This window comes from Hylobates moloch, unplaced genomic scaffold (genome assembly GCF_009828535.3).
Source record: "Hylobates moloch isolate HMO894 unplaced genomic scaffold, HMol_V3 SCAFFOLD_349, whole genome shotgun sequence".
Lineage (NCBI taxonomy): Eukaryota > Metazoa > Chordata > Mammalia > Primates > Hylobatidae > Hylobates > Hylobates moloch.
In genome coordinates, this window is record NW_026652624.1 from 3,936 (window position 1) to 30,378 (window position 26,443).

The following is a 26,443-nucleotide window of genomic DNA, read 5'->3' on the forward strand; positions in this document are numbered from 1 at the left end:
TTTCCTAGAAACATGATTGTTTATTGGCGTTGATCTCACAGTCTGGTGAGGACTTCTTTACTGATAATGTCAAGTTCAGGTTATCCTCCCAACCAAGGAGCATTCAGCACAGAACAAAGTCGTTATCCTCCTCACTCTGTCCAGTATACATTTCCCAGCACCCGCCACCAGCAGGTAAGGAACAAATACTATGCAAATTGCACGTGTTTTTTGTGTTTTTCTTTACTTTTCCTATTTAATACACATGTTGGTCAGAAACCACCAAATTTACCTTTTTTTTTTTTAAGTGGCAAGAGCTATTTACAAAAACGAGGAACCAAAAGTTGGGTATTAATTATTTCTGTCTTCTTACTGTGGCTTTATGCTGATTTCAGGAGTTGAACTTGTCTTTGCTTTTCCATGATAGGAGTTGATGATAAATAGAAAACTTATCAATTCTCTAGAATTTCTGGGGTAAGACCTATATTTATACTCCCAAGTTGTGGTTGAGTTTTAAGCTGGCCAGATAACTCGGCATGTCTTGAGTGATGGCCAGGATAAAGACCTCTCTCTTCTTGAGAGATTGATGGTAGGAAGATTTGTTTAGTAGGTAGGAAGGAAGGAAGGGATGGTAGATAGGAAGTAAGACTTTATCATAGGAAGAGTTTGTAAGAGATTGATTTACCTTGTGAAAAATAAAGTATGAGGTGAAATAATCATCTCAGAGTAGACCAAGGATATGGGTGTAAGACGTTTAAAGAAAAATAGGAAAGGATGGGATAAAACGGCCCTCTCAGAGACTAAGAAAGCAGATTTGTCATCAAAATGTACTACGGGGTCCTACTGAGGACTCCTTTGAAGTGTAGTCATGATTACAGAGTTAGAATGGACATTCTTATGTTGTTCCTGTGTAGGGAGGCATTTAGTCTTTCACCATTACATGTAATGTTAGTTGCACGTTTTTGTTGATGCCTTTTTTGGTTGAAGAGGTTGCTTTCTGTTCCTAGTTTGAGAATTTCTGTCATGATTGGGTGTTGAATTTTGCTTGTGTTGTCCCCATACCCCAGTGTTATTCATCCAATTACCAATTTTCTGGATTATTGTTGCTGCTGGTTTTTTAAAAAAATCAGGCCAGGCGCCGTGGCTCACGCCTGTAATCCCAGCACATTGGGAGGCTGAGGCGGGTGGATCACTTGAGGTCAGGAATTTGAGACCAGCCTGGCCAACATGGTGAAACCCCATCTCTACTAAAAATATGAAAAAATTAGCCAGGCATCATGGCAGGCATCTGTAATCCCAGCTACTCGGGAGGCTGAGGCTGGAGAATCGCTTGAACCTGGGAGGCAGAGGTTGCAGTAAGCCAAAATCGCGCCGTTGCACTCCAGCCTGGGCAACAAGAGTGAAACCCCATCTTAAAAAAAACAAAATTAACTTTGCAGTTTAGTTTTTTTATATATATATATACATATATATATATACATGTATATATACATATGTATATATATTTATATATATATGTATATATACATGTATATATATATATACACACACATATATCTGTATTAGAATGCACTCATTATATGTGTACATTGTAACAAATTTTGACAAAGTCATAAACTCATAGAACCATCACGAAAATGAAGATGAACAACATTTCTAACACTCTAGGACGTTCCTTGGCACCCCATCCTCCTTGGCACCCACCCGTGTCAGTCCTCCTCCCCCACTTCCTACTAACCTCAGCTCCTAGGAAACAACTGATGTGCTTTCTATCATGATACATTGTATACGTTCTGAGCTTCATGGGAACTCTTTTGTCTATGGCTTCTTTTGCTTCCCATAATCCTTCTGTGATCTATCCATGTCTGACATGTCTTAGTTCATTCCTTTTTATTGTTGAGTATGGGTATACCACAATTTGTTTATCCAATCACCTATTCCAGTTTTTGATTATTGTAAGTAAAATTACTTAGAAGACATGTATCTATATATTTGTTGTATCTAGATTATTAAAAGAAGTATTGCCTCATTTTCTTAACAGTATCCTTTGGAGAGCGTACATTTTTTATTTTTATCAAGTCCGATGTACTTTTTTTTTTGAGATGGAGTCTTGCTCTGTTGCCCAGGCTGGAGTGCTATGGTGCCATCTCAGCTCACTGCAACCTCTGCCTCCTGGGTTCAAGCAAGTCTCCTGCCCCAGCCTCCTGAGTAGCCGGAATTACAGGCGTGTGCCGCCACACCCAGGTAATTTTTGTATTTTTAGTAGAGATGGAGTTTCACCATGTTGGCCAGGCTGGTCTTGAACTCCTGACCTCAGGTGATCCACCCTCCTCGGCCTTCCAAAGCACTGGGATTACAGGTGTGAGCCACCACACCCCGCCCCAATGTATTATTTTCATTGTTCATTTTTTGTGCTTTTTGTGTCATACCTAAGAAGTTTTTGCCAAATTCAAGGTCACTAAGATTTTCACTTATGTTTTCTTCTCTAAGTTTTATAATTACAGGTTTTTCATTTAGGTAAATTACCTATTTTGAATTAAAATTTTATATGTGGTGTGGTAAGCGTTGAGTTTCAGTCTTTATGCATTAAGAATGATGTTAGCTTGGAGAGTGCTCTTTACTTGTGTGTTTTCTTAAGGGGTTTGTGTAGGATTGGTACTTTTTTTTTGAGATGGAGTCTTGCTCTGTCATCCAGGCTGGAGTGCAGTGGCATGATCTTGGCTCACTGCAGCCTCCATCTCCCGGGTTCAAGCGATTCTCCTGCCTCAGCCTCTGGAGTAGCTGGGACTACGTGTGCCTGCCACCATGCCTGGCTAGTTTTTGTATTTTTAGTAGAGATGGGGTTTCACCATGTTGGCCAGGCTGGTCTCAAACTTCTGACCTCAAGTGATCCATCTGCCTCAGCCTCCCAGTGTTGGGATTATAGGCATGAGCCACCGTGCCTGGTCTTTTCTTTCTTTCTTTCTTGCTTGCCTGCCTGCCTGCCTTCCTTCCTTCCTTCCTTCCTTCCTTGCCTGGCCCCTTCCTTCCTTCCTTCCTTCCTTCCTTCCTTCCTTCCTTCCTTCCGTCCTTCTTTCCTTCCTTCCTCCCTCCCTCCCTCCCTCCCTCCCTTCCTCCCTTCCTCCCTCCCTCCCTTCCTCCCTTCCCTTTCTGTCTCTCTCTCTCTCTTCCCCCCCTCCCCCCCTCACCCTCTCCCCTCTCTCCCCCTCTCCCCTCTCTCCGTCTCTCCCCTCTGTCCCCTCTCTCCCCTCTCTCCCCTCTCTCCCCTCTCTCTCCTCTTTCTTTCTTTGAGTCTCGCTCTGTCGCCCAGGCTGGAGTGGGCAATTGGGTGATTTCGGCTCACCACAACCTCCTCCTCCTGGTTCAAGCAATTCTCCTGCTTCAGCCTCCCAAGTACCTGGGATTACAAGCGCCCGCCACCATGCCTGGCTAATTTTTTGTATTTTTAGTAGCAACAGGGTTTCACCATGTTGGCCAGGCTGGTCTCGAACTCCTGACCTTAGGTGATCTTCCTGCCTCAGCCTCCCAAAGTGCTGAGATTACAGGTGTGAGCCACCATGTGTGGCCGGGATTGATACTTTTTCATCCTTAGATATTTCATAGAATTTATCAGTGAAACTATTGGGCCCAGAATTTTTTTTGTGGGAAGAATTTAAATATGAGCTCAATTTCTTTAGTAGTTATAATTCAGATACTCAATTTTTTCTTGAGTCAGTTTGGGTATATTTTGTTGTGTAAGGTATCAGATTTATTGACATAATTTGTCACAATATTTCCTCATCATTTCAGTGCCTTTGAGATATGTTGCAATGTTGTTCCTCATGTTGATAATGTGTTTTTTTATTATTTTTTAATCAATCCGCCTAGAGGTTTATAAGTTTAATAGATTCTTGAAGAATTAGCTTTGGTTTCAATCATTTTCACTATTTTTCTATTTCACTGATTTCTGCTCTTTATTTTTTCCTTCTCTAATTGCCTGTGTATATATCATTTCTGACATTATTCTTTTTATATATTCAGGTTTTCTTCTGATGTTACTGTGTTTTTGCCTGAAGAACTTCATTTCTGTCAGTTTAGGTCTTTTGGCAATTAATTCTCTCATCTTTTATTTGCCTGAAAAAGTTTATTTCTGAAGACTATTTTCACTAGATACAGAATTCTAAGTTGACAGTTTCAGTATTTTAAGAGATGTCATATCATTGTATTCTGGCTTGTATGGTTTCTGACTAGAAGCCTGTGGTCATTCTTCATTTTTGTTCGTTAATATATAAAACACATTTTCCCCCCTCTGGCTATTTGTTTTTTTTTTTGAGGCAGTCTTGCTGTGTCATTCAGGCTGGAGAGCAGTGGCGCAATCTCGGCTCACTGCAATGTCTGCCTCCCGGGTTCAAGCAATTCTCGTGCCTCAGCCGCCTGAGTAGCTGGGGCTGCAAGCACGCACTACTGTGCCAAGCTAATTTTTTTTTTTTTTTGAGACGGAGTTTTGCTCTTGTTGCCCAGGCTGGAGTGCAATGATGCGATCTTGGCTCACCACAACCTCCGCCTCCCGGGTTCAAGTGATTCTCCTGCCTCAGCCTCCCGAGTAGCTGGGATTACAGGCATGCACCACCATGCCCGGCTAATTTTGTATTTTTAGTAGAGACAGGGTTTCTCCATGTTGGTCAGGCTGGTCTCGAACTCCTGACCTCAGGTGATCCATCCGCCTCAGCCTCCTAAAGTGCTGGGATTACAGGCGTGAGCCACTGTGCCTGGCCCCAGCTAATTTTTTGTATTTTTAGGAGGGACAAGTTTTCGCTATGTTGGCCAGGCTGGTCTCGAACTCCTGGCCTCAAGTGATCTGCCTGCCTCGGCCTCCCAAAGTGTGGGGATTTCAGGTGTGAGCCACTGTGCCTGGTCTCCTCTGGTTACTTTTTAAGCGTTTTCTCTTTATCATTGGTTTTCAGCAATTTGGGTATGAGGTGACTTTGTTGGGCTTTTTTTTTTTTAAACGAAGATGGTGCCTTGCTATGTTGCCTAGGCTGAAGTGCAGTGGTTTTCATAGGTGCAGTCCCACTACTGATCAGCACAGGAGTGGTGACCTGCTCCTTTTTTTTTTTTTTTTTTTTTGTAACCTGGGCAGGTGTATCCCTCCTTAGGCAACCTGGTGGTCCTCCTGCTTCTGGGAGGTCAGCATATAAATGCTGAACTTAGTGTAGACATCTGATTGGCATAGCCCAGAGCTGTAGCCTAGAACTATTGGGCTCAAGGGATCCTCTTGCCTCAGCCTCCCAAGTAGGTGGGAATAGAGGTGTGAGTCACGACGCCTGGCTGTTGTGCTTTTTGAATGAATACGTTATTGTCCCTGGCATTCACCAAGCTTCCTGATTCTGTGGATTTATAATTTTCATAAAATTTGAGCAGTTTGGGGCCATTGTTTTTTTCAAATATTTTTTCCTGTCTCCTTTCCCCATAGTTTCTGTCTGGGACTCCAATTACTCATGTTGCATGTTATTCCACAGTTCACTGGACCTCTGTTCACTTTTTTTTTCCCTGGTTTTTTTTTTTTTTTTTTTTTTTTAATCCATCAGCTTCATTTTGCTATGGTATCATAGTCAGTGATCTTTTCTTCTATACTTTTCAACCTGTTGTTAATTTTATCCAGTGACATTTTTATTGCAGGTGGATTTCATTTTTGATTAGAATATGAACATTGTGAGTTTCATACTTTTTTACTGCTGGCCTTTGTTATATTCCTGTAAAGAGAGATGAAGTCTTTTTGGTAGGAAATTAAGTTACTTTTGAGGCTTGTTTTTAAACTGTTAGGGCAGGTCTAGAGTAGTCTTTATTCTAGGTCTAATTTATCCCCCACTTCTAAGCTTGTCTCCTAGGGTTTCTGTCGAATGTCCCGTGTATTCAGTGGGATTTCCTCACTCTTGCTGGAAGAAATTTGAATGAGTTCTTGCCCTGAGTGAGCTCAGGGAATTGTTTTCTTTATAGTTGCTTCTAATTGTTCTATCATCAGAAATTATTTTTAGCCCAGCCTGTGATATTTCTCCTTATTCATTTACAGACTAGAATTCAGGCAGAGGCTTAAGGGATCCCAAATTCAGAGTTCAGGAAATCTTTCTCTTTGAAACTAGGAAGTTCAGTTCCTATGGCGTATCCAAACCTTGTACGGTTGCTTCTTCAATGACTGTGATTGTGGGACACGACTTAGGTTCCCTTCCCATGGCTGCAGTTTGGAAATTGCCTTTAAGCAGAGGGCCTAGAGTATGGTAGGTAGGGCTTACCTCATTTGCTTCATTTCTCTCAGTGATCAAGCCCTGTGCTGCCTATTACTCAGTTTCTGAAAATAGTTTCTACATTTCTTTGAATTTTTTAGCTGTTGACTGTGGGGAGGTAATTCTGAGCAGTGTTACCTGCTTATACCTGGAAGCTGCAGTGCACTGTTGTTACTTTTATTTCACTCCTTACTCTTAATTTTTCTTGCTGGGTACAACCTTTAGAAATTCTTTCAGAGAGTGTTGGCTGGGCGTGGTAGCTCATGCCTGTAATACCAGCACTTTGGGAGGCTGAGGCGGGCAGATCATGAGGTCAGGAGATCGAGATCATCTTGGTTAACACGGTGAAATCCTGTCTCTACTAAAAATACAAAAAAAAAAAAATAGCTGGGTGTGGTGGTGGGCGCCTGTAGTCCCAGCTACTTGGGAGGCTGAGGCAGGAGAATGGCTTGAACCCAGGAGGCGGAGCTTGCAGTGAGCCTAGATCGCGCCACTGCACTCCAGCCTGGGCAACAGAGCGAGACTCCTTCTCAAAAAAAAAAAAAAAAAAAATTCTTTCAGAGAGTGTCTGTGGTTGGTATATTATTTGAGTTCTTGAATTCTCAAAAGTTAGTAGCCTTAAAACTTGAGTGATGGTTTATTTTTTATTTCATTTTATTTTTGGAGACAAGGTTTCACTCTATCACCCAGGCTGAAATGCAGTGACACAGTCATAGCTCACTGTAACCTTGAGCTCCTGGGCTCAAGTGATACTCTCACCTCAGCCTCATGAGTAGCTGGGACTATAGGTTTGTACCACCATGCCCAGCTAATTTTTAAATTTTTTATAGAGATGGGCTCTCACTGTGTTGCACAGGCTGATCTCAAACCCCTGGCCTCAAGCTGTCCTCCCACCTTGCCCTCCCAAAGTGCTGGGATTACAGGCATGAAGCAGCATGCCCAGCCAAATGATGACTTAGTTATTCAATTTGTAGCTTCAAAGTTATTTTCCTCTGAACTTGGAATATGCTATTATTTGCTGTTTGCTTCTATTCAGTGTTGCTAATGAGAAGCCTGCTTTTATTATGATCCTTCTAACTTTGTAGGAAACTTTTTTATTTCATGGAACTTTTAATAAAGTTTCACTTTATTCTTGTTTTTTAATATTTTCATGTGTCCGGTATAGATTAATTTAAAAAATACATCCAGTTTTTTCCTTAAGCCCTTTTAAATCTGAAGACTGTGTTTTTTCTAATTTCGGAGAAATACTGTTCTATTATTTCTCAGGATCCTGTCTCTTACCTGTGGATATGGGATGTTGGAACTTTTTGCTCTAGCTCCCATTTTTAACTTCTTTCCTGTGGTTTCTATGTGTTTGTGCTTTACTGGGTACTGAGAGAATTCCTCAGTTCTCTCTTAGCTTTCATTTACTTTTCACTTTTGTGTGTTCAACTATTGTTTACCTTCAGTGATTCCGTTTTTAGTTTCTTTGATTCTTTTATTAAATTTTTTTTTTATTTTTTTGAGACAGAGTCTCACTCTGTTGCCCAGGCTTAAGTACGGTGGCACGATCTTGGCTCATTGCAACCTCCACCTCCTGGGTGCAAGCAGTTCTCATACCTCAGCCTCCTGAATGGCTGGGACCACAGACATGTGCCACCACGCCTGGCTAATTTTTGTAATTTTAGTACACACGGGGTTTCGCCAAGTTGGCCAGGTTGGTGTCAAGCTCCTGGCCTCAAGCAACCTTCCCACCCTGGCCTCCCAACATACTAAGATTACAGGTGTGAGCTACCATGCCCGGCCTGCTATTTGATTCTTCTTTTTTTTTTTTTTTTTTTACAAACCCTTGTGATGAGGACTATTTTTTTTGTTTTTGTTTTTTTGAGACAGAGTCTTGCTCTGTCGCCTAGGCTGGAGTGCAGTGGCTTGGTCTTGGCTCACTGCAAACTCCGCCTCCCAGGTTCAAGCGATTCTCCTGCCTCAGCCTCCGGAGTAGCTGGGATTACGTGTGCCTGCCACCATGCCTGGCTAGTTTTTGTATTTTTAGTAGAGATGAGGTTTCACCATGTTGGCCAGGCTGGTCTCGAACCCCTGACCTCAAGGGATCCGCCTGCCTTGGCCTCCCAAAGTGCTGGGATTATAAGTGTGAGCCATAGCACCTGGCCTATTTGATTCTTTTTGAGGATATTATTAATATTTTCTAGGTTCTTTTTACTTTTATCTACTGTTTTACCTATTTCTTTGGATGTAAATTCCTTTTTGTTTTGGTGCCTTTGAAAAAAATTATTTTTTTGAGATGGAGTCTTGCACTTTTGCCTGGACTAGAGTGCAATGGTACGATCTCAGCTCACTGCAGCCTCCACCTCCTGGGTTCACGTGATTCTCCTGCCTCAGCCTCCTGAGTAGCTGGGATTACAGGAGCACCACACCCAGCTAATTTTTTGTATTTTTAGTGGAGGTGGGGTTTCACTATGTTGGCCAGGCTGTTCTCAAACTCCTGACCTTGTGATCTGCCTGCCTTGGCCTCCCAAAGTGCTGGGATTACAGGCATGAGCCACTGTGCCAGGCTGAAAAAGTTTTTTAAATGGTTTTGTTTTTTATATTTTCAACTTTATACCTGAGATTTCTTCTTAGACTATGAGTTATTTTTTACTTATAACTTATAGAGAAGGGCTCTCAATGGCTTATCTACCCTCTGTTTTATCCTGGACAGCACAATTTTATCTGTTTATGATTTTTAAAACTTTTTTGTTGACACAGAATTCATATAACAAAATTTACCATTTTAAAGTATATAATGTAGCAGCTTTTAATATATTCATTATATTGTGCAGCTATCACCGCTACCTGATTTCAGGACATCTCCGTCACCTGCAATGAAACCCCATAACTAATAGCAGTTTTAGTTCTCCTCTTCTCCCCATCTTTTGACAACCACCAATTCATTTTCTGTTTCTATGGATTTGTTGCCTCTTCTTTTTTCTTTTTTTTAAAGACAGTGTCTTGCTCTGTCACCCAGGCTGGAGTGCAGTGGCGCAATCAGAGCTCACTGCAGCCTCTAACTCTTGGGCTCAAGCAATCCTCCCACCTTAGCCTACAGAGTAGCTGGGACGTGCCACAATGCCCGGCTAATTTTTAAATTTATTTTTTGTAGAGATGAAGTCTCACTATGTTGCCCAGACTAGTCTTGAATCTCTGGGGTCAAGCAATCTGCCCACCTTGGCCTCCCCAAAGTGTTGGGATTACAGACGTAAGCCGTAGCACCCAGCCTGGATTTGCTTATTATAGACATTTTATATAAATGGAATAATAATACGTGGCCTTTTGTGCCTGGCCTTTTTTTTTTTTTTTTAAACTTAGTATAATGTTTTCTATGTTCATCTGTGTTCTAGCATCTCTCCTTTTTTTTTTGAGACGGAGTCTCACTCTTTCACCCAGGCTGGAGTGCAGTGGCGCAATCTCGGCTCACTGCAAGCTCTGCCCACCGGGGTTCACGCCATTCTCCTGCCTCAGCCTCCTGTGTAGCGCGTAGCTGGGACTACAGGCGCCTGCCACCTCACCCGGCTAATTTTTTTTTTGTATTTTTAGTAGAGACGGAGTTTCACCGTGTTAGCCAGGATGGTCTCGATCTCCTGACCTTGTGATCCGCCCGCCTCGGCCTCCCAAAGTGCTGGGATTACAGGCGTGAGCCACCGTGCCCGGCCAACATCTCTCCTTTTTTAAGGCTGAATTATATTCAGTTGTATGGTTATACTACATTTTGTTTATTTGTTCATTAGTTGATGGACATTTTGGTTTTTATTTTTTGGCTATTGTGAATAATGCACCCATGAAGAATTGTGTACTAGGTTTTGTTTATGGTTTTATGTACTTGTAATTCTTTTGGGTGTATACCTAGGACTGGAGTTGCTAGCTTATTTAGTAATTCTGTGTTTTTCTGTTTATGATTGAGTTAGCACAATAGATTTGTTTGGAAAAGAAGTTTTTGCCAAAAAAAAAAAAAAAAAACAACCAACAAAGGAAAGGTCCAAAAACAAACATAAAAACACTCACCTAGTTTTGATGGGAAAAACTACTACTCTTAACTAGCAGGTTGATTCTCTGGACTTCAGTTTCTTCATTGTAAGTGTGCATGGATTTGATTAGACTTCCATGACCCTTCTTCCAGCTTATTCATTATGAATTTGGTATTGGAATGCTTTTTAGGATTTCATATTGAACACATGAGTTTGAGATTTTACTGATGTGAGTAATACAGATTGGGAGTTATTGTAATTTGTTATTAGAGGAATGAGAATATAGATTAAACTTGAAATTTCATTTTGGATTATTTTTAATGATATGTAGTTAAAATGTTGATTATTTTAAGGGGAAGAATTAGATCAGTGAAGGATTGAAATAGTCATTGCTCTTTCTTTCCATACTTAGTGGCCCATAACTACCTTTATACTTGCTTTGATTTCATGATGTTGTTCAGTTTTTGGTTAATAACTGATTTATGATTATTTTAATACTAGGAGTTCGCAGTCCCTGATTATCGTTCCTCTCATCTTGAAGTGAGTCAGGCATCACAGCTTTTGCAGCAACAGCAGCAGCAACAGCTTCGAAGGCGACCTTCCTTGCTTTCAGAATTTCACCCAGGTTCTGACAGGTAATGAGGTTTCTTTTATGTTTCTATCTAGGATTATATTTGTGAAGTATACAAGTTTGTCATTATTTTATTTTTTTATTTTTTATTAACCAAGCCATGACTGGTCATTTATAGTTTGCATTTTGAGTTCTTTTTTGTTGGTTGGTTGCAATAGTTAACAAGCCCTTAAAACTTGTTTCCATAGTTTGGCATTAATATTATGTAGTAGAAAGGCAGTAAACCACCTGGTCACCTGTGTGTCCTTGGTTATGTTCTATAGACTTGGGCTGCACATTAGAACTACCTGGGATGCCCAAGCCTCATCACAAAACACTTAAATCCATCTCTGGAGTTGGGCCCAGGCTTTATTTTATCGCCAAAGTTTTTCAGTAATTCTGATTTGCAGCTAGGGTTGCCAGTCACTGATCTCAACTCTTCAAGCTTTAGTTTTCCCTCCTATAAAAATGGAGATAATAGTGGCATTGTCCTCAACTGATAGTAAATATTCTGTCAGATAATGTAGGTCCTGTACATGCATGGTGGGTTCTCTTTTTCCTCAGTGTCCTTACAATCTCTGCTTTCTTTTACTTCACTCTCATTCTGAAAGTTTTTTTTTTTTTTTTTTTTGGAGACAGGATCTTTCTAGCTCTGTTGCCCAGGCTGGAGTGCAGTGGCATGATCATGGCTCATTGCAGCCTCAACCTTCTGGGCTCAAGTGATTCTCCCACCTTAGTCTCCCAGTCCTGGCTAATTTTTGTATTTTTTTTTTTTTTTTTTTTGAGACGGAGTCTCGCTCTGTGGCCCAGGCTGGATTGCAGTGGCGCGATCTCGGCTCACTGCAAGCTCCGCCTCCCGGGTTCACGCCATTCTCCTGCCTCAGCCTCTCCAAGTAGCTGGGACTACAGGCGCCTGCCACCACGCCCGGCTAATTTTTTGTAGTAGAGACAGGGTTTCACTGTGGTCTCGATCTCCTGGCCTCGTGATCCGCCCGCCTCGGCCTCCCAAAGTGCTGGGATTACAAGTGTATTTTTTGTAGAGATAGGATTTTGCCATGTTGTCCAGGCTAGTCTTGAACTCCTGAGCTCAAGTGATCTACCCACGCCTACCTCCCAAAATAGTTAATTCTTTTTTTTTTTTTTTTGAGAAAGAGTCTCACTCTGTCTCCCAGGCTGGAGTGCAGTGGCATGATCTCAGCTCACTGCAACCTCCATCTCCAGGGTTCAAGTGATTCTCATGCCTCAGCCTCCTAAATAGCTGGGATTACAGGCGTACACACCACACCCAGCTAACTTTTGTGTTTTTAGTAGAGATGGGCTTTTGGCATGTTGACCAGGCTGGTCTTGAATTCCAGGCCTCAAGTGATCTGCCCGCTTTGGCCTCCCAAAGTGTTGGGATCATAGGCATGAGCCACTGCACCTGGCCAGAATTTTTTTTTTTAATTGTGTGTATTTAAGGCATACAACATGATGTTATGGGATACGTATAGATAATAAAAAGATCACTATGGTGAAGCAAATTAACGTATCCATCATCTCACCAAGTTATTTATTTTTGCTTTTGTTTTTATTTTTGCTTTTGTGGCTGGACCAACTAAAATCTATACTCATTTATCATGAATCCCAGATACAGCACAATATTATTACCTGTAGTCCTCATGTTGTACATAAGAAATCTAGACTTTTTCATTCTATATATCTGCTACTTTACATCCTCTGACTTTCATCTCCCCATTTTCTTTACACCCCCTGCCCCTGGTAACCACTGTTACCACTGTTTTGTTCTTTTTGTATAGTTCCTGTTTTTTGTTTGTTTAAGATTCCACATATAAGTGAAATCATGCAATATTTTACTTTCTGTGTCAGGTTTATTTCACATAGCATAATGTCCTCCAGGCTTATCCATGTTGTGGATGGCAAGATCTCATTTTTTTTAGGGTTGAATAATATTCCATAGTGTATATATACCACAGTTTCTTTATGATTCATTCATCGACAGACACTTAGATTGTTTTTATATCTTGGCTATCGTGAATAATGCCGCAATAACATGGGAGTGCATTTATCTTTACAAGATGGTGATTTCCTTCCAGAAGAAGGATTGCCGGGTCATATGGTAGTTCTATTTTTAATTGCTTTAGGAACTTTCATACTGTTTTCCATGATGGTTGTACTAATTTACATTACCACCAGCAGTGTATGAGAGTTCTCTTTTCTTCACGCTCTCGTTAATATTTGTTATCTTTTGACTTTTTTTGGTAATAGCCATCCTAATGGGTATGAGAGTATCTCATAGTACTTTTAATACACAGTTCCCTGATGACTAATATACTGAACATCTTTTCATATACCTGTTGGTGATTTTTACGTTTTCTTTTGAGAAATGTCTATTCAGATCTGCCCATTTAAAAATCAGGTTGTTTTTCTGCTGTTGAGTTTTATGAGTTCTTTATAAATTCTGGATATTAATTCCTTAGCAGATACATAGTTTACAAATATATTTTCTGTGTCTACAGGCTGCTGACTTATTTTCTTGTTTTCAGAAGCTTTTTAGTTTGATGTAGTCCCATTTATATATTTGTGCTTTTGTGGCCTGACTTTTTGATATGCAAAAAATCATTGCCAAGGTCAGTGTCCCAGAGCTTTTCTCCCAAAGTTCTCTTGCAGGGCTTTTATAGTTTCTGATCTTATATTTAAGTCTTTTATCCATTTTGAGTTGATTTTTGTGTATGGTGTAAAACAAGGGTCTAATTTCATTCTTTTGCATCTAGATATCTAGTTTACCCAGCATTATTGAAGAGACTACCCTTTCCCCACTGTGTTGCTGTGGTTCCCTTGTCAAAAGTTAGGCGGCCATATGTTTAGATTTATTTCTGGGCTTTCTGTTCTTTTCTGCTGATCAGTGTGTCTGTTTTTATGCCAATACCATATTGTTTTGATTACTGTAACTTGGTAATACAATTTTAAATCAGGAAGTGTGATGCCTCTTTGTTTTTCTTTTTCAGAATTGATTTTGCTATTGGGGGTCTTTTATACTTCCATGTGAATTTTAGGGTTGTTTTTTCTATTTCTGTGAAAAACGCCATTGGGATTTTAATAAGAATTGTGTTGAATCTGTACTGTGTATTTCTTTGGGTTGTGTGGACATTTTTGCAACATTCTTCTGATCCATGAGCACAGGATATCTCTTCATTTATTTGTGTCTTCAGTTTCTTTAATCAGTGTTTTATAGTTTTCAATATACAGATCTTTCATCTCCTTGGTTAAATTTATTTAACCAAGTAAATTTATTTAAATGTTTTTTAAAACTGTCATAAATTGTTTCCTTGATTTCTTTTTCAGTTAGGTTGTTGTTTGTATATAAAACTGCTGTTGATTTTGTATCCTGCAACTTTACTGGATTCATTTATTCTAACAGTTTTTTTTTTTATGTGTAGAATCTTGGGGAACTTTTATACGTAGGATTGTGTCATCTGCCAATAGAGATATTTTTACTTTTTCCTTTCTGACTGGATGCCTTTTATTTCTTTTCTTTTTTTTTTGTTTGATTGCTCTTGCTAGTACTTCTAGTACTATGTTGATTAGAAGCGTTTGCCACTGCTTCTAATCAACGTAGTACTAGATGGGAAAAGGATCCGATCCTTACCTTTCGTAGTATCTTAGTGGAAAATCTTTCAGTTTTTCCCTATTGATTATGATGTTAGTTGTGGAATTTTCACAAATGGCCTTTATTATGTTAAGGAACTTTCCTTCTTTTCCTAAACTGTTGAGTTTTTTAAGTCAAGAAAAGATTTTGGACTTCGTTGAATGCTTTTTCTGCATCAGTTAAGATGACGTGTTTTGGTTTTGTTTTTACTTCTCTTCTTTTTACCAGTAGGAAATTTTATATTGTCCTTTTTTTCTCCTCGAATTTTTATTTCTTTTCTTCTCCAGTAAAAGTTTTTTGCTAATATGTTTATTCAACATATTTTACTGATCACTCTCATATATTTCTGCTACAAATACATAAAGAAATTTTGGGCCAGGCACTGTGGCTCATGCCTGTAATCCCAGCACTTTGGGAGGCCAAGGTGGGCGGATCATGAGGTTAGGAGGTTGAGACCATCCTGGCTAACACGGTGAAACCCCATCTACTAAAAATACAAAAAATTAGCCGGGCGTGGTGGCGGGCATCTATAGTCCCAGCTACTCTAGAGGCTGAGGCAGGAGAATGGCGTGAACCTGGGAGGCGGAGCTTGCAGTTAGCCAAGATCGCGCCACTGGACTCCATCCTGGGCGACAGAGAGAGACTCCGTCTCAAAAATAAATAAATAAAATAAATGTATTTAAATTTTCTGTGATTTTAGGCCCTGAGTGTTTAAAAGTTTTACTCTGGATTAAGTTATGACAATTAGTAGTAGTAGATCCTTGAACAAAAAAGCATAAATATATGTATACATTTTATTACATTATTATTAAAAGCAAAAAGTAAAATCTTACTGAAAACATATCTTTTAATAAGAGAGGACTGGTTTCCCTTCCCCCAATTATTGTAATTTTTGAGTACTAATTACTGGAAACAGGCAGGCTTCTATGTGAATACTGTGCCAATTTGTATTTTTTATAGACAACAAATATTGTTCATCTAAGCAGATAGAAATGGAATAAATTTTGTAGCTGCAATTTTGCTTAATTCTCTGAGTGCCTTCCAATTTCTAGACCAACAATCACAATGATCTGGTATCTAAAATTTTTTTTTGATCTTTCAGCTAAAAAACAGTTTCTCCTTTGATACAAAAGCAAAGAATTAGAAACCACTTGGTTTGGAAAAAAAAATTTGTTACCCATACTTTTGCCATTCTCTTTTTTCAGTATTGACATCATCATTTCAAATTGTTCTTTTGCAGCACTAGAGGTTTAGTTTTATTTGTTTGCTGTTTTTCACTTTTTTTATTATCTAGGACAGAGGTTGCCAAACTAAGGCTAGTTGGTGCTGACCATATCCTGTCTGTCCTGTTTTTGTAGAGTCCTCAAGTTAAGAATGATTTTTACATTTACGTATTAAAATAAATTTATTATGTATATTTGAGGTTTACATGATGTTATGGGATACACATAGTTTAGCCAGTGAACATATCTGTCATCTCACATACTTTGTTTTGGTGACGAATAGCTAAAATCTACCCATTTAGCAAAAATCCCTAATATAACACAATTGTATTAACTTTAGTCCTCATGTTATACATTAGATCTCTAGACTTGTTCATCCCACACATCTGCTATTTTGTATCTTTTGACCTCCATCTCCTTATTTCCCCATCCCCAACCGGTGAACCACTGTTTCATTCTCTATCCCTGTGTATTTGAGTGCTTTTTTTTTTTTAAATATTCCATATACAGGGGAGATCATGCAATATTTTTCTTTTTGTGTCTGGCTTATTTCAGCGTGGTTTCAGCATGGTCCATCCATGTTATGGCATATGAAAGGATTTTTTTCTTTTTTAAAGCTGAATAATATTTATATACACACACACACACACACACACTCACACATATACATATATATGTATACACACACGCATCACATTTTCTTTTTTTTTTCTTTTTTTTTTTTTTAGACAGAGTCTCACTCTGTCGCCCAAGCTGGAGTGCAATGGCGCAACCTTGGTTCACTGCAACCTCCACCTCCTGGGTTCAAGCAATTCTCCTGCCTCAGCCTCTGGAGTAGCTGGGACTACAGGTGTGTGCCACCATGCCCAGCTAATTTTTGTATTTTTAGTAGAGACGGGGTTTCGCCATGTTGGCCAGGCTGATCTTGAACTCCAGACCTCAAGTGATCCGCCCACCTTGGCTTCCCAAAGTGCTGGGATTACAGGAGTGAGCCACTGTGCCTGGCCTGCACATTTTCTTTATCTATCCATCTGTCAGTGGGTATCTAGGTTGTTTCTATATATAAACTATTGTGAATGATGCTGCCATGAACATGGGAGTGTAGGTATCTGGTTGTTGTTTTTTTCTTTTTTTTTGAGATAGGGTCTTGCCCTGCCACTCAGGCTGGAGTACACTGGCATGATCATGGCTCACTGCAGCCTGGACCTCCCAGTCTCAAACGATCCTCCCACCACAGCCTCCCGGGTAGCTGGCACCACAGGTGCATGCCACTGTGCCTGGCCAATTTTTGTATTTTTTGTAGAGATAGGGTCTCACTATATCCAGGCTGGTCTTGAACTCCTGGCCTCAAGCGATCCTTCTGCCTCAGCCTCCCAAGTGCTAGGATTACAAGCATGAACCACTGAGCCCAGCCCAGATATCTTTATGAGGTGGTGATTTCATTCCTTTTGAGTATACAACCAGAAGAGGGATTGCTGGGTCTATAGTAGTTGTATTTTTAATTTCTTTGGGACCTTCCATACTGTTTTCCATAATGGCTATAACAATCTACATTCCCACCAACAAAATACTAGGGTTCCCTTTTCTCCATACCCTCGCCAACATTTGTTATCTTTTGCAGAATAGCCATCCTTACAGGTGTGAGGTGAGATCTCATTGTAGTTTTAATTTGCATTTCCATTGTGATTAGTGATATTGAGCACCATTTTATATATCTCTTGGCCATTTTTATGTTTTCTTTGGAGAAATGTCTGTTTAGGTCCTTTTCCCATTGTTTTCACTTCTCTTAATATGATATATCCCATTGATTTGTGTATCTCTTAATATGATATATCCCATTGATTTGTGTATGTTAAACCAGCCTTGCATGCCAGGGATAAATCCCACTTGCTAGTGGTTTGTAATCTTTGTGATGTGTTGTTAAATTCAGTTTGTTAATATTTTATTGAGGATTTTTTTTTTTTTTTTTTTGAGACAGAATCTCGCTCTTTTGCCCAGGCTGGAGTGCAGTGGCATGATCTTGGCTCACTGCAAGCTCTGCCTCCCGGCTTCACGCCATTCTCCTGCCTCAGCCTCCTGAGTAGCTGGGACTACAGGCGCCCGCCACCACGCCCGGCTAATTTTTGTATTTTTAGTAGAGACAGGGTTTCACTGTGTTAGCCAGGATGGTCTCCATCTCCTGACCTCGTGATTCGCCCGCCTCAGCCTCCCAAAGTGCTGGGATTACAGGCGTGAGCCACCACGCCTGGCCTTTATTGAGGATTTTTGCATCAGTGTTCATTAGAGAGATTGGCCTCTAGTTTTGTTTTCTTGTGACGTCCTTGACTTAGGTATCAACTTAAATGCCTTTGACTTAGATATGCTGGCCTCATATTATGTGTTGGGAAATAGTCCCTCTAGCTCTATTTTTTGGAAGAGTTTAGGAGGAGTTGGTATATATTTTTCTTTGATTATTCAGTAGAATTCTGCCATGAAGCCTTCAGATCCTGGAGTTTTCTTTGTTGAGAAGTTTTTGATTACTTCTTCAGCCTCTTCATTTGTTATTCGTCTGTTCAGGCTTTCTACTTCTGCTTAACTCAATATTGGTAGGTTGTGTTTTTCTAGGAATTTATCCATTTCCTCTAGGTTATCCAATTTATTGACATATTATGGTTCGTATAGTTCCTTATGATCCTTTTTATTTCTGAGGCATCTGTTGTAATTTCTTCATTTTCATTTTATTTATACGAATTCTAAGGTATTTTGAAATATAATTACCTTTATAAATTTCCTTTCTGATTTCAGCAATTTTGTAAGGTACCTGATTTCCCATTTCAAAAATGTGCTCACTGTTTAGGTTTTAAGATGATCAAAGATTTGAAATATAATATTATTTTATTTGAGATGGAGTCTCACTCTGACGCACAGGCTGGGGTGCAGTGGCACGAACTTGGCTCACTGCAACCTCTGCCTCTCATGTTCAAACGATTCTTCTGCCTCAGCCTCCGATTAGCTGGAACTACAGGCACTACAAAAAAAAATACTTTTTTTGTATTTTTAATAGAAGCAGGGTCTCACCATGTTGGCCAACCTGGTCTCAAACTCCTGACCTCAGGTGATCCACCTGCATCGGCCTCCCAAAGTGCTAGGATTATAGGCGTGAGCCACCACTCCCAGCCTAAAATTATTATATAATACATTTCTTGGTTGAGTTTGGAGAGGGAATTCAGCTTACTTGTCCTCTAATATCTAAGAAATATACAAAAATATATATTTTTCAAAAAGGCTAAAAGTTTACCCTTTTATAAACAAGGAAAGACATACAGCTATTGTCAAAAACTTGGAAAAGTGGGATTCACAGAAAGAATTACAAGTATCTTGAATGACTTGACCTCCTATTTTCTATTGGTAAAGTAGCATTATTGTTTTATGACTCAAGGAACATGAGTTTTTATTTTATTTCATTTTATTTTCTATTTTATTTTATTTCATTTATTTATTTTTTATTTTTGAGATGGAGTCTCGCTCTGTTGCCCAGGCTGGAGTGCAGTGGCGTGATCTCGGCTCACTGCAGCCTCTGCCTCCTGGGTTCAAGCAATTCTCCTGCCTTAGCCTCCCGAGTAGCTGGGACTACAGGCTCATGCTACCATGCCCGGCTGATTCTTTGTATTTTTAGTAGAGCTGGGGGTTTCTCTGTGTTAGGCAGGATGGTCTCGATCTCCTGACCTTGTGATTTGCCCACCTCAGCCTCCCAAAGTGCTGGGATTACAGGCGTGAGCCACCATGCCTGGCCTATTTTATTTTTTTGAGACAGAGTTTTGCTGTTTTTGCCCGAGCTGGAGTGCAGTGGCACAGTCTTGGCTCACCTCCGCCTCCCGGGTTGAAGAGATTCTCATGCCTCAGCCTCAAGAGTAGCTGGGATTACAGGCGCCTGCCTCCATGACTGGCTAATTTTATATTTTTAGTAGAGGTGGGGTTTCATCATGTTGGCCAGGCTAGTCTCGAACTCCTGACCTCAGGTGATCCGCCCGCCTCAGCCTCCCAAAGTGCTGGGATTACAGGCGTGAGCCACTGTGCCCGGCGGAACATGAGTTTTTAAAAAAGAAAATTTAAAAAAAGCAGTATCGAAGAAAGTAAGTTAGTGAAATCCTAGGATTTCTCATGAATATTCCTTGATTGGAGAAAATTTATATTGGTGGTGGTGAATGGTTTGCTTGAGAATTCCCATTATGCCATCCTGGTTTCTCAACAGCTGCAGAAAGGACAGTTGGGATGTGCCATTCTGTAAAGTGATGAGCCAGAACCCTCTGGAGTGGTCTACATGTCTGGCTGGTAGAGGGGGCCAGAGTCCTTAGCAAAGGCAGTTACAGCCCTAACCAAGATTTTTCCTCCTTTGCCCCACTTCCTTGCTCCCTCGGGCAGTAGAACAGTATTTAGAAAGCCATACCTATTCTTCCATTTGCAGAGAAGATGAACACATGCCAGAAAAAGTGGGAACAATCAAGGAGAACCCACCCAGACTATCCCACGCCAAAGAGAAAGGCTGCCACAATGTACCTGAGCAGGAGGGTGGAGAATGGCACAAACGAGGCGAATATATTCCTGGAAAAGAAAATTAAAGCAACACAGTATGCCAAAAATAAAATCGCCACGTGTAAGAAACATAAACAAAGAGCATGCCTCATAAGTGCTATGCACTATAAAAGAACTTAAATAATGAAGTATTCAAAAACAAAATGATAAGGCAGCCAGATGGGCTAAATGTAGTTCAGACATTTGAATGCCCTCAAGATATAAAATTAGAAAGAAGAGGAATAAAGTAGATGTGGCTTAAGGTAAACCTTCTCTTAGAACAAAGTCTTGATATAATTAGAGTGAGTGCTGAAGAAAAAGGACAAAGATTAAGACAATTAGAAAGAACTTGTAGGGAGGACAAATAAAGATCATCCAGTATACTATAAGAACATGTTTTTGAGGTGGAAAACCTGGTAAAGGAACATTAATAATATTCATAATACAGAAATTCCCCATAAAGTTAAGGAAGAATTGATAGATTCTACAGATTGATAAAACATATCTTGTTCCAGGAAAAATTTGTACAGAAAGAATGATCCATACCAAGACAGATCATGGTTAAGGAATTAAATTTCAAGGATAAGTAAAAGAATTAGGAATTCAGGAAACAAAATAAATGCTCCACAAGATGGAAGAGTCAGGCTACAAACTTCTACATAGCAGAATTGAGTGACAGAAAATAGTGAAGCAGTAGCTACAAAGTTCTGAGTAAAAGAAATTGATATTCAAGAATATTATACCAGACAGTTTAACAATAAAAATAACAGGCAGATGTTCTTAGACATGAAAGCACTGAGCAATTATAGCATCTAAAACTGAAAGAGGCCGGGCGTGGTGGCTCACACCTGCAATCCCAGCACTCTGGGAGGCTGAGGCAGGCATGTCACCTGAGGTCAGAAGTTCGAGACCAGCCTGGCCAACATGGCAAAACCCTTTCTCTACTGAAAATATAAAAATTAACTGGGAGTGGTGGCGCATGCCCGTAATCCCAGCTACTCTGGAGTCTGAGGCAGGAGAATCTCTTGAACCCAGGAGGTGGAGGTTGCAGTGAGGCAAGATCGCACCACTGTACTCTAGCCTGGGAGACAGAGTGACACTCTGTTTCAAACAAAACAAAACAAACCTGAAAGAATTTCTTTTTTTCTTTTTTCTTTTTTTGAGATGGAATTTTGCTCTTGTTGCTCAGGCTGGAGTGCAATGATGCGATCTCGGCTCACTGCAACCTCCGCTTCCCGGATTCAAGTGATTCTCCTACCTCAGCCTCCCGAGTAGCTGGGATTACGGGCATGCGCCCCCACACCTGGCTAATTTTTTTTGTATTTTTAGTAGAGATGGGGTTTCTCCATGTTGGCCAGGCTGGTCTCGAGCTCTCGACCTCAGGTGATCCACCCTCCTTGGCCTCCCAAAGTGCTGGGATTACAGGTGTGAGCCACTGCACCTGGCCTAAGAATTTCTTGATAACTGAATCCAGCCAAACAAAGAATGGATGCCATGGTAAGAGGATTGGTAGTTAGCCATAAACCCATCTTTTTTTTTTTTTTTTTTTTTTTTTAAAAGAGACAAAGTCTCCAAACTCCTGGGTTCAAGTGATCCTCCTGCCTCAGTCTTCTGAGTAGCTTGGATTACAGGCGCATGGCATTGTGCCTGACAAATTTTTTATTTTTGTAGAGACAGAGTTGCTATGTTGCCCGGACTGGTCTCAAACTCCCAGCATCAAGCAATCCTCCTGCCTTGGCCCCCTAAAGTGATGGGAAACGTGTGAGCCACTACATCCGGCAACCAGGGCACAGGAAAATTAAGAAAAACATTGAGTATGGAGCATTCTCTTTTAGCAAGAAATCAGACTGCTTTAAAATTCTTTAAAATTCAAATGATAAAGTATAGTTATTTAAATATGTTTTGTAATTTTAATTTGTTTTAAAGATGTTTAAAGATGGTGTTACAAGATGACGAAAGTCAGTAAAATGGGGAACTCTACAAAGTTTGCAAGCCTACAGTTTTTTGTTTTTTTGTTTTTTTGTTTTTTAAGGCATGAGTCTCGCTCTGTCACCCAGACTGTTGTGTTGTGCAGTGGCGTGATCTTGACTCCCTGCAACCTCTGCCCGGGTTCAAGCGATTCTCCTGCCTCAGGTTCCCGAGTAGCTGGGACTACATGCACGCGCCACCACGCCTGGCTAATTTTTATATTTTTTGTAGAGACGGGCTTTCGCCTTGTTGGCCAGGCTGGTCTCGAACTCCTGACCTCAAGTGATCCACTTACCTCGGCCTCCCAAAGTCTTGGGATTATAGGTGTGAGCCACGGCATCGGGCCCTACAAAGATTTCTTTATGTGAAAATTTGCTGTTAGGTTTTTTTTTTTTTTTTTTTTTGTATACCACAGTTTGTTTATTTATTTTTATCAGCTGATGGGTGTTTGGTCATTTTTACTTTTTGACAATTGTGAATAATTCTGCTGTGAACATTCATGTACAAGTTTTTGTTTGTACGTATATTTTCCTTTCTGCTGGTTAGATACCTAGGAGTGGAATTGCTGGGTCATATGGTAACTCTATGTTTATTTAACTGTTTGAGAAATTACTAGATTGTTTTCAAAGTGTACCATTCTACTGGTGTTAATTTTAAAAGGCAAATACATTAATTTAAATTGGAGATTTCATGCTTAGTTCTACCAGAACTCCTAATATTAAATTGTACTTAGCAAAGATTTTTGTAGTTTATTTAAATTTCTGAGATTTTATACATTAAATTATGTATTTATTTATGGCTGAGTAGGTTTGTTCTTCTAAAAAGGATTGGCAGGCTGAAATGGGAAGTAGTCTGATTTCTAGATAGAAAAAGAGCATTCCATACTCATTGTTTTCTTAGTTGTCCTGTTCCTTGGTACCTTAGTTTCTTCTCCAGTACTGCGTATGGTATGCCTCACCTTCTAGCTTTGATAAATCTCAGAGGCAGAGTTGCTGGAAATGAAATGTAATACTTGAAAATTATGCTTTTGTAGGTTATGTTCTAGCTGAGGGGGCAACTGAGGGCAGAAGTCCAGCTAAGGCATTACTTGGGTAGATTACCCCTGGCCTTAGTGGAGGATGAATCTTTTGATTATAATAGCTTTGTAGTAAGCTTTAAAAGGTGGAGTGTGAGTTTTCCAACTTTGTTCTTTACCAAGATTGTTTGGCTGTTTGTAATCCCTTGAGATTCCATATGAATTTTATGATGTTTTTCTATTTCTGCAAAAAAAGCCAATGGCATTTGTTAGAGATTACATTGAATCCACAGGTTGCTTTGTGTAGTATTGTCATTTAATGACATTGTCTTCCAACATATGAATTTGAGATTTCTTACTATGTATTAAGTCTTTTATTTCTTTGAGCAATGTTTTGTGGTTTTCAGTGTTTAAAGTTGTAAGCCTCCTTGGTCATATTTATTCCTAGCTATGTTCTTTTGGGTGCTCTTATAAATGTATTGCTTTTTTTGAGACGGAGTTTCACTCCTGTTGCCCATGCTGGAGTGTAATGGCATGATCTCGGCTCACTGCAACCTCTGCCTCCCAGGTTCAAGTGATTCTTCCGCCTCAGCCTCCCGAGTAGCTGGGATTGCAGGCGTGCACCACCACGTCCGACTAATTTTGTATTTTTTAGTAGAGATGGGTTTTTCTCCATGTTGGTCAGACTGGTCTCGAACTCCTGACCTCAGATGATCCACACGCCCTGGCCTCCCAAAGTGCTGGGATGACAGGCGTGAGCCACTGCACCCAGCATAAATGTATAGTTTTTTAAGTTTCATGTTTGGATTGTTTAATGCTAGTGTATAGAATACAACTGAGTTTTGTGTGTTGATTTTGTATCCTGCAACTTTGATGTACTTATTTGTTAGCTCTAATAGTTTTTTTTGCTGATTCTTTAGGGTGCTACATATGGAATCATGTTGTCTTGAATAAAAATGCTTATTTCTTTTTAATTTGGATACCTTTTATTTCTTTTTCTTTCCTAGTGCTCTGACAGTAATTTCCAATACCATATTGAATATAAATGGTGAATGCAGTCATCTTTGTCTTGTTCCTGAAGTTTCCCACTGCACCATTTTTTGTGATGTCACTCTGAATTTTAAGATAATGGGATTCTATGTGTTGAATGAGATTTAAAATTTTGAAGTATAATAATTTTACAGAATTTAGCATTCAGGCCAGGTGCAGTGGCACTTTGGGAGGCTGAGGCAGGTGGATTGCTTAGCTCAGGAGTTTGAGACCAGCCTAGGCAACATAGCGAGACCTCATCTCTACAAAAATTAGCCTGGCATGGTGGCTCGCACCTGTAATCCCAGCTACCGGGGAGGCTGAGGCAGGAGAATCACTTGAATCTAGGAGGTGGAGGTTGCAGTGAGCCGAGATGGGGCACTCCAGCCTGGGCCTCAAAAAACAAATAAACAAAAAAAGAATTTAGCATTCATTTCATTGTCTTTCCTCCATATGAAACCCAGCGATTCTGTTTTCAATGAAATACTGCTTTGCAAAGCATTAGTTTACAGGTTGGCCATGAGATACAATATCACCTCTGTAAACACCTGGTAGAAAATGAAAAGTCAACTTAGTGAGCACTCACGAGCAGGACTCAACAATACATCCTGTAAAGAAATGAAAGATTCTGATCTTCAAGTCATGTATTTAGGGAAGCTAGACAGAATACATGTTTTTGGGGCCAGGATGATGTTTTAGAAGCAATGTTGGGTTTCTCCTCAAGAGACTTGTCTTTAAGACTGAATGGTACCTCATAACGGAAGTCATTTCTCTTTCTATGTAGCAATAGCTGGGAGATTTTTATTTCTTGCTTGTTTTTATTATTGGTTGAAAAATGGTGGCTCTTCTGGTTTATATTATCCCAAATTTAATTATTATGGCATTTTAACATTTAAAAATAATAGTTTATATTCTTCAGCAACTAAACTTTTTGCAAATGTTTTGTTTTGTCTTTCACTTCTAGATTAGTTTTTAACCCTCCCCCCAAACGTTTTTTTTGTTGTTGTTTTAAGACAGAGTCTCACATTGTTGCCCGGGCTGGAGTGCAGTGGCTCGATCTCAGCTCACTGCAACCTCCACCTCCCAGGTTCAAGCAATTCTCCTGCCTCAGCCCCCCGAGTAGCTGGGATTACAGGCACCCGCTACCACGCCCAGCTAATTCAAACCTTTTTTAAAAATTAGACTAGAAGTTTAATGGTAGTGTAGTGAGGTATATATTCTTTGGGGGTAGGAACAGAAGGGGTATGGATTCACTTTGAATGTAAGCATGACTTTTTCATTTATTATTTCAAAGTCTAACCAGGGATGTTAGCAGGGAGTTAGTTGTACATCACTTACAAATTTTCAAGTGTTTATTTTCTTTGTATGTATTAGGCCTCAAGAAAGGAGAACTAGTTATGAACCGTTTCATCCAGGCCCATCCCCAGTGGATCATGATTCACTGGAATCGAAGCGACCACGTCTGGAACAGGTTTCTGATTCTCATTTTCAGCGTGTCAGTGCTGCGGTTTTGCCTTTAGTGCACCCACTGCCAGAAGGGCTGAGGGCTTCTGCAGATGCTAAAAAGGTAAATATTTGTTCTCTTACCCTGTAGAGTTGTAGGTTTGTAATGTTTATTTAGTTATACTCATGCATAGCACCTCAAAGAAAGTCCAATTACGCCAGTCTCTAAAGGTTAGTGGTATGGGAAAGTAAAAATTTTGTTAAACAAAACTAGAAACCACAGATGAGTACTCCAGACTGCTAAAGTGAGCACTTTTGCCTTTTTGGTAAGTGAAAACCATCCAAGAAGACTGCTCCCATAAAGAAGAATTTCTATTAAATAATGCTCGAGCATTTTTTTACTGGCTTGCTGGCTATAAAATGTGGTTAGAGGTACTCAAGACTACTAGTTTTGTTAAATCTTAATTAAATTTTAAATAAGCCCCTTAAATTTAGTAGCAGTTTATTAACTGCTATATGGGAGAATAAACTGCTATATGGGAGAAAACAAGTCCAGGTAAGGTTGGATTGTGCTTATAAGTTTTATACAAAAGAAAATTGTTCCTAATTTATATAAGTAATACATACTTATAGAAAACTTGGAAAATAAAGAGGAAAAAAGTTACCTGTAATCCTGTAACTTGGAGATAACGACCCTCCCCCAGTTTTATTGTGGGATAAA

General features: G+C 39.9%; 1 protein-coding gene across 1 annotated transcript; it reads left to right on the top strand.

Moving 5' to 3' along the window:
• LOC116464268 (nuclear receptor corepressor 1-like) lies at nucleotides 1–25,888 on the top strand. Its single transcript, XM_032147561.2, has 3 exons — nucleotides 1–174; nucleotides 10,739–10,872; nucleotides 25,654–25,888. The coding sequence occupies exons 1-3, from the start codon at nucleotides 67–69 to the stop codon at nucleotides 25,871–25,873; spliced, it is 462 nt and encodes a 153-aa protein (XP_032003452.1). The 5' UTR covers nucleotides 1–66; the 3' UTR covers nucleotides 25,874–25,888.
• Nucleotides 25,889–26,443: the final 555 nt, after the last annotated feature.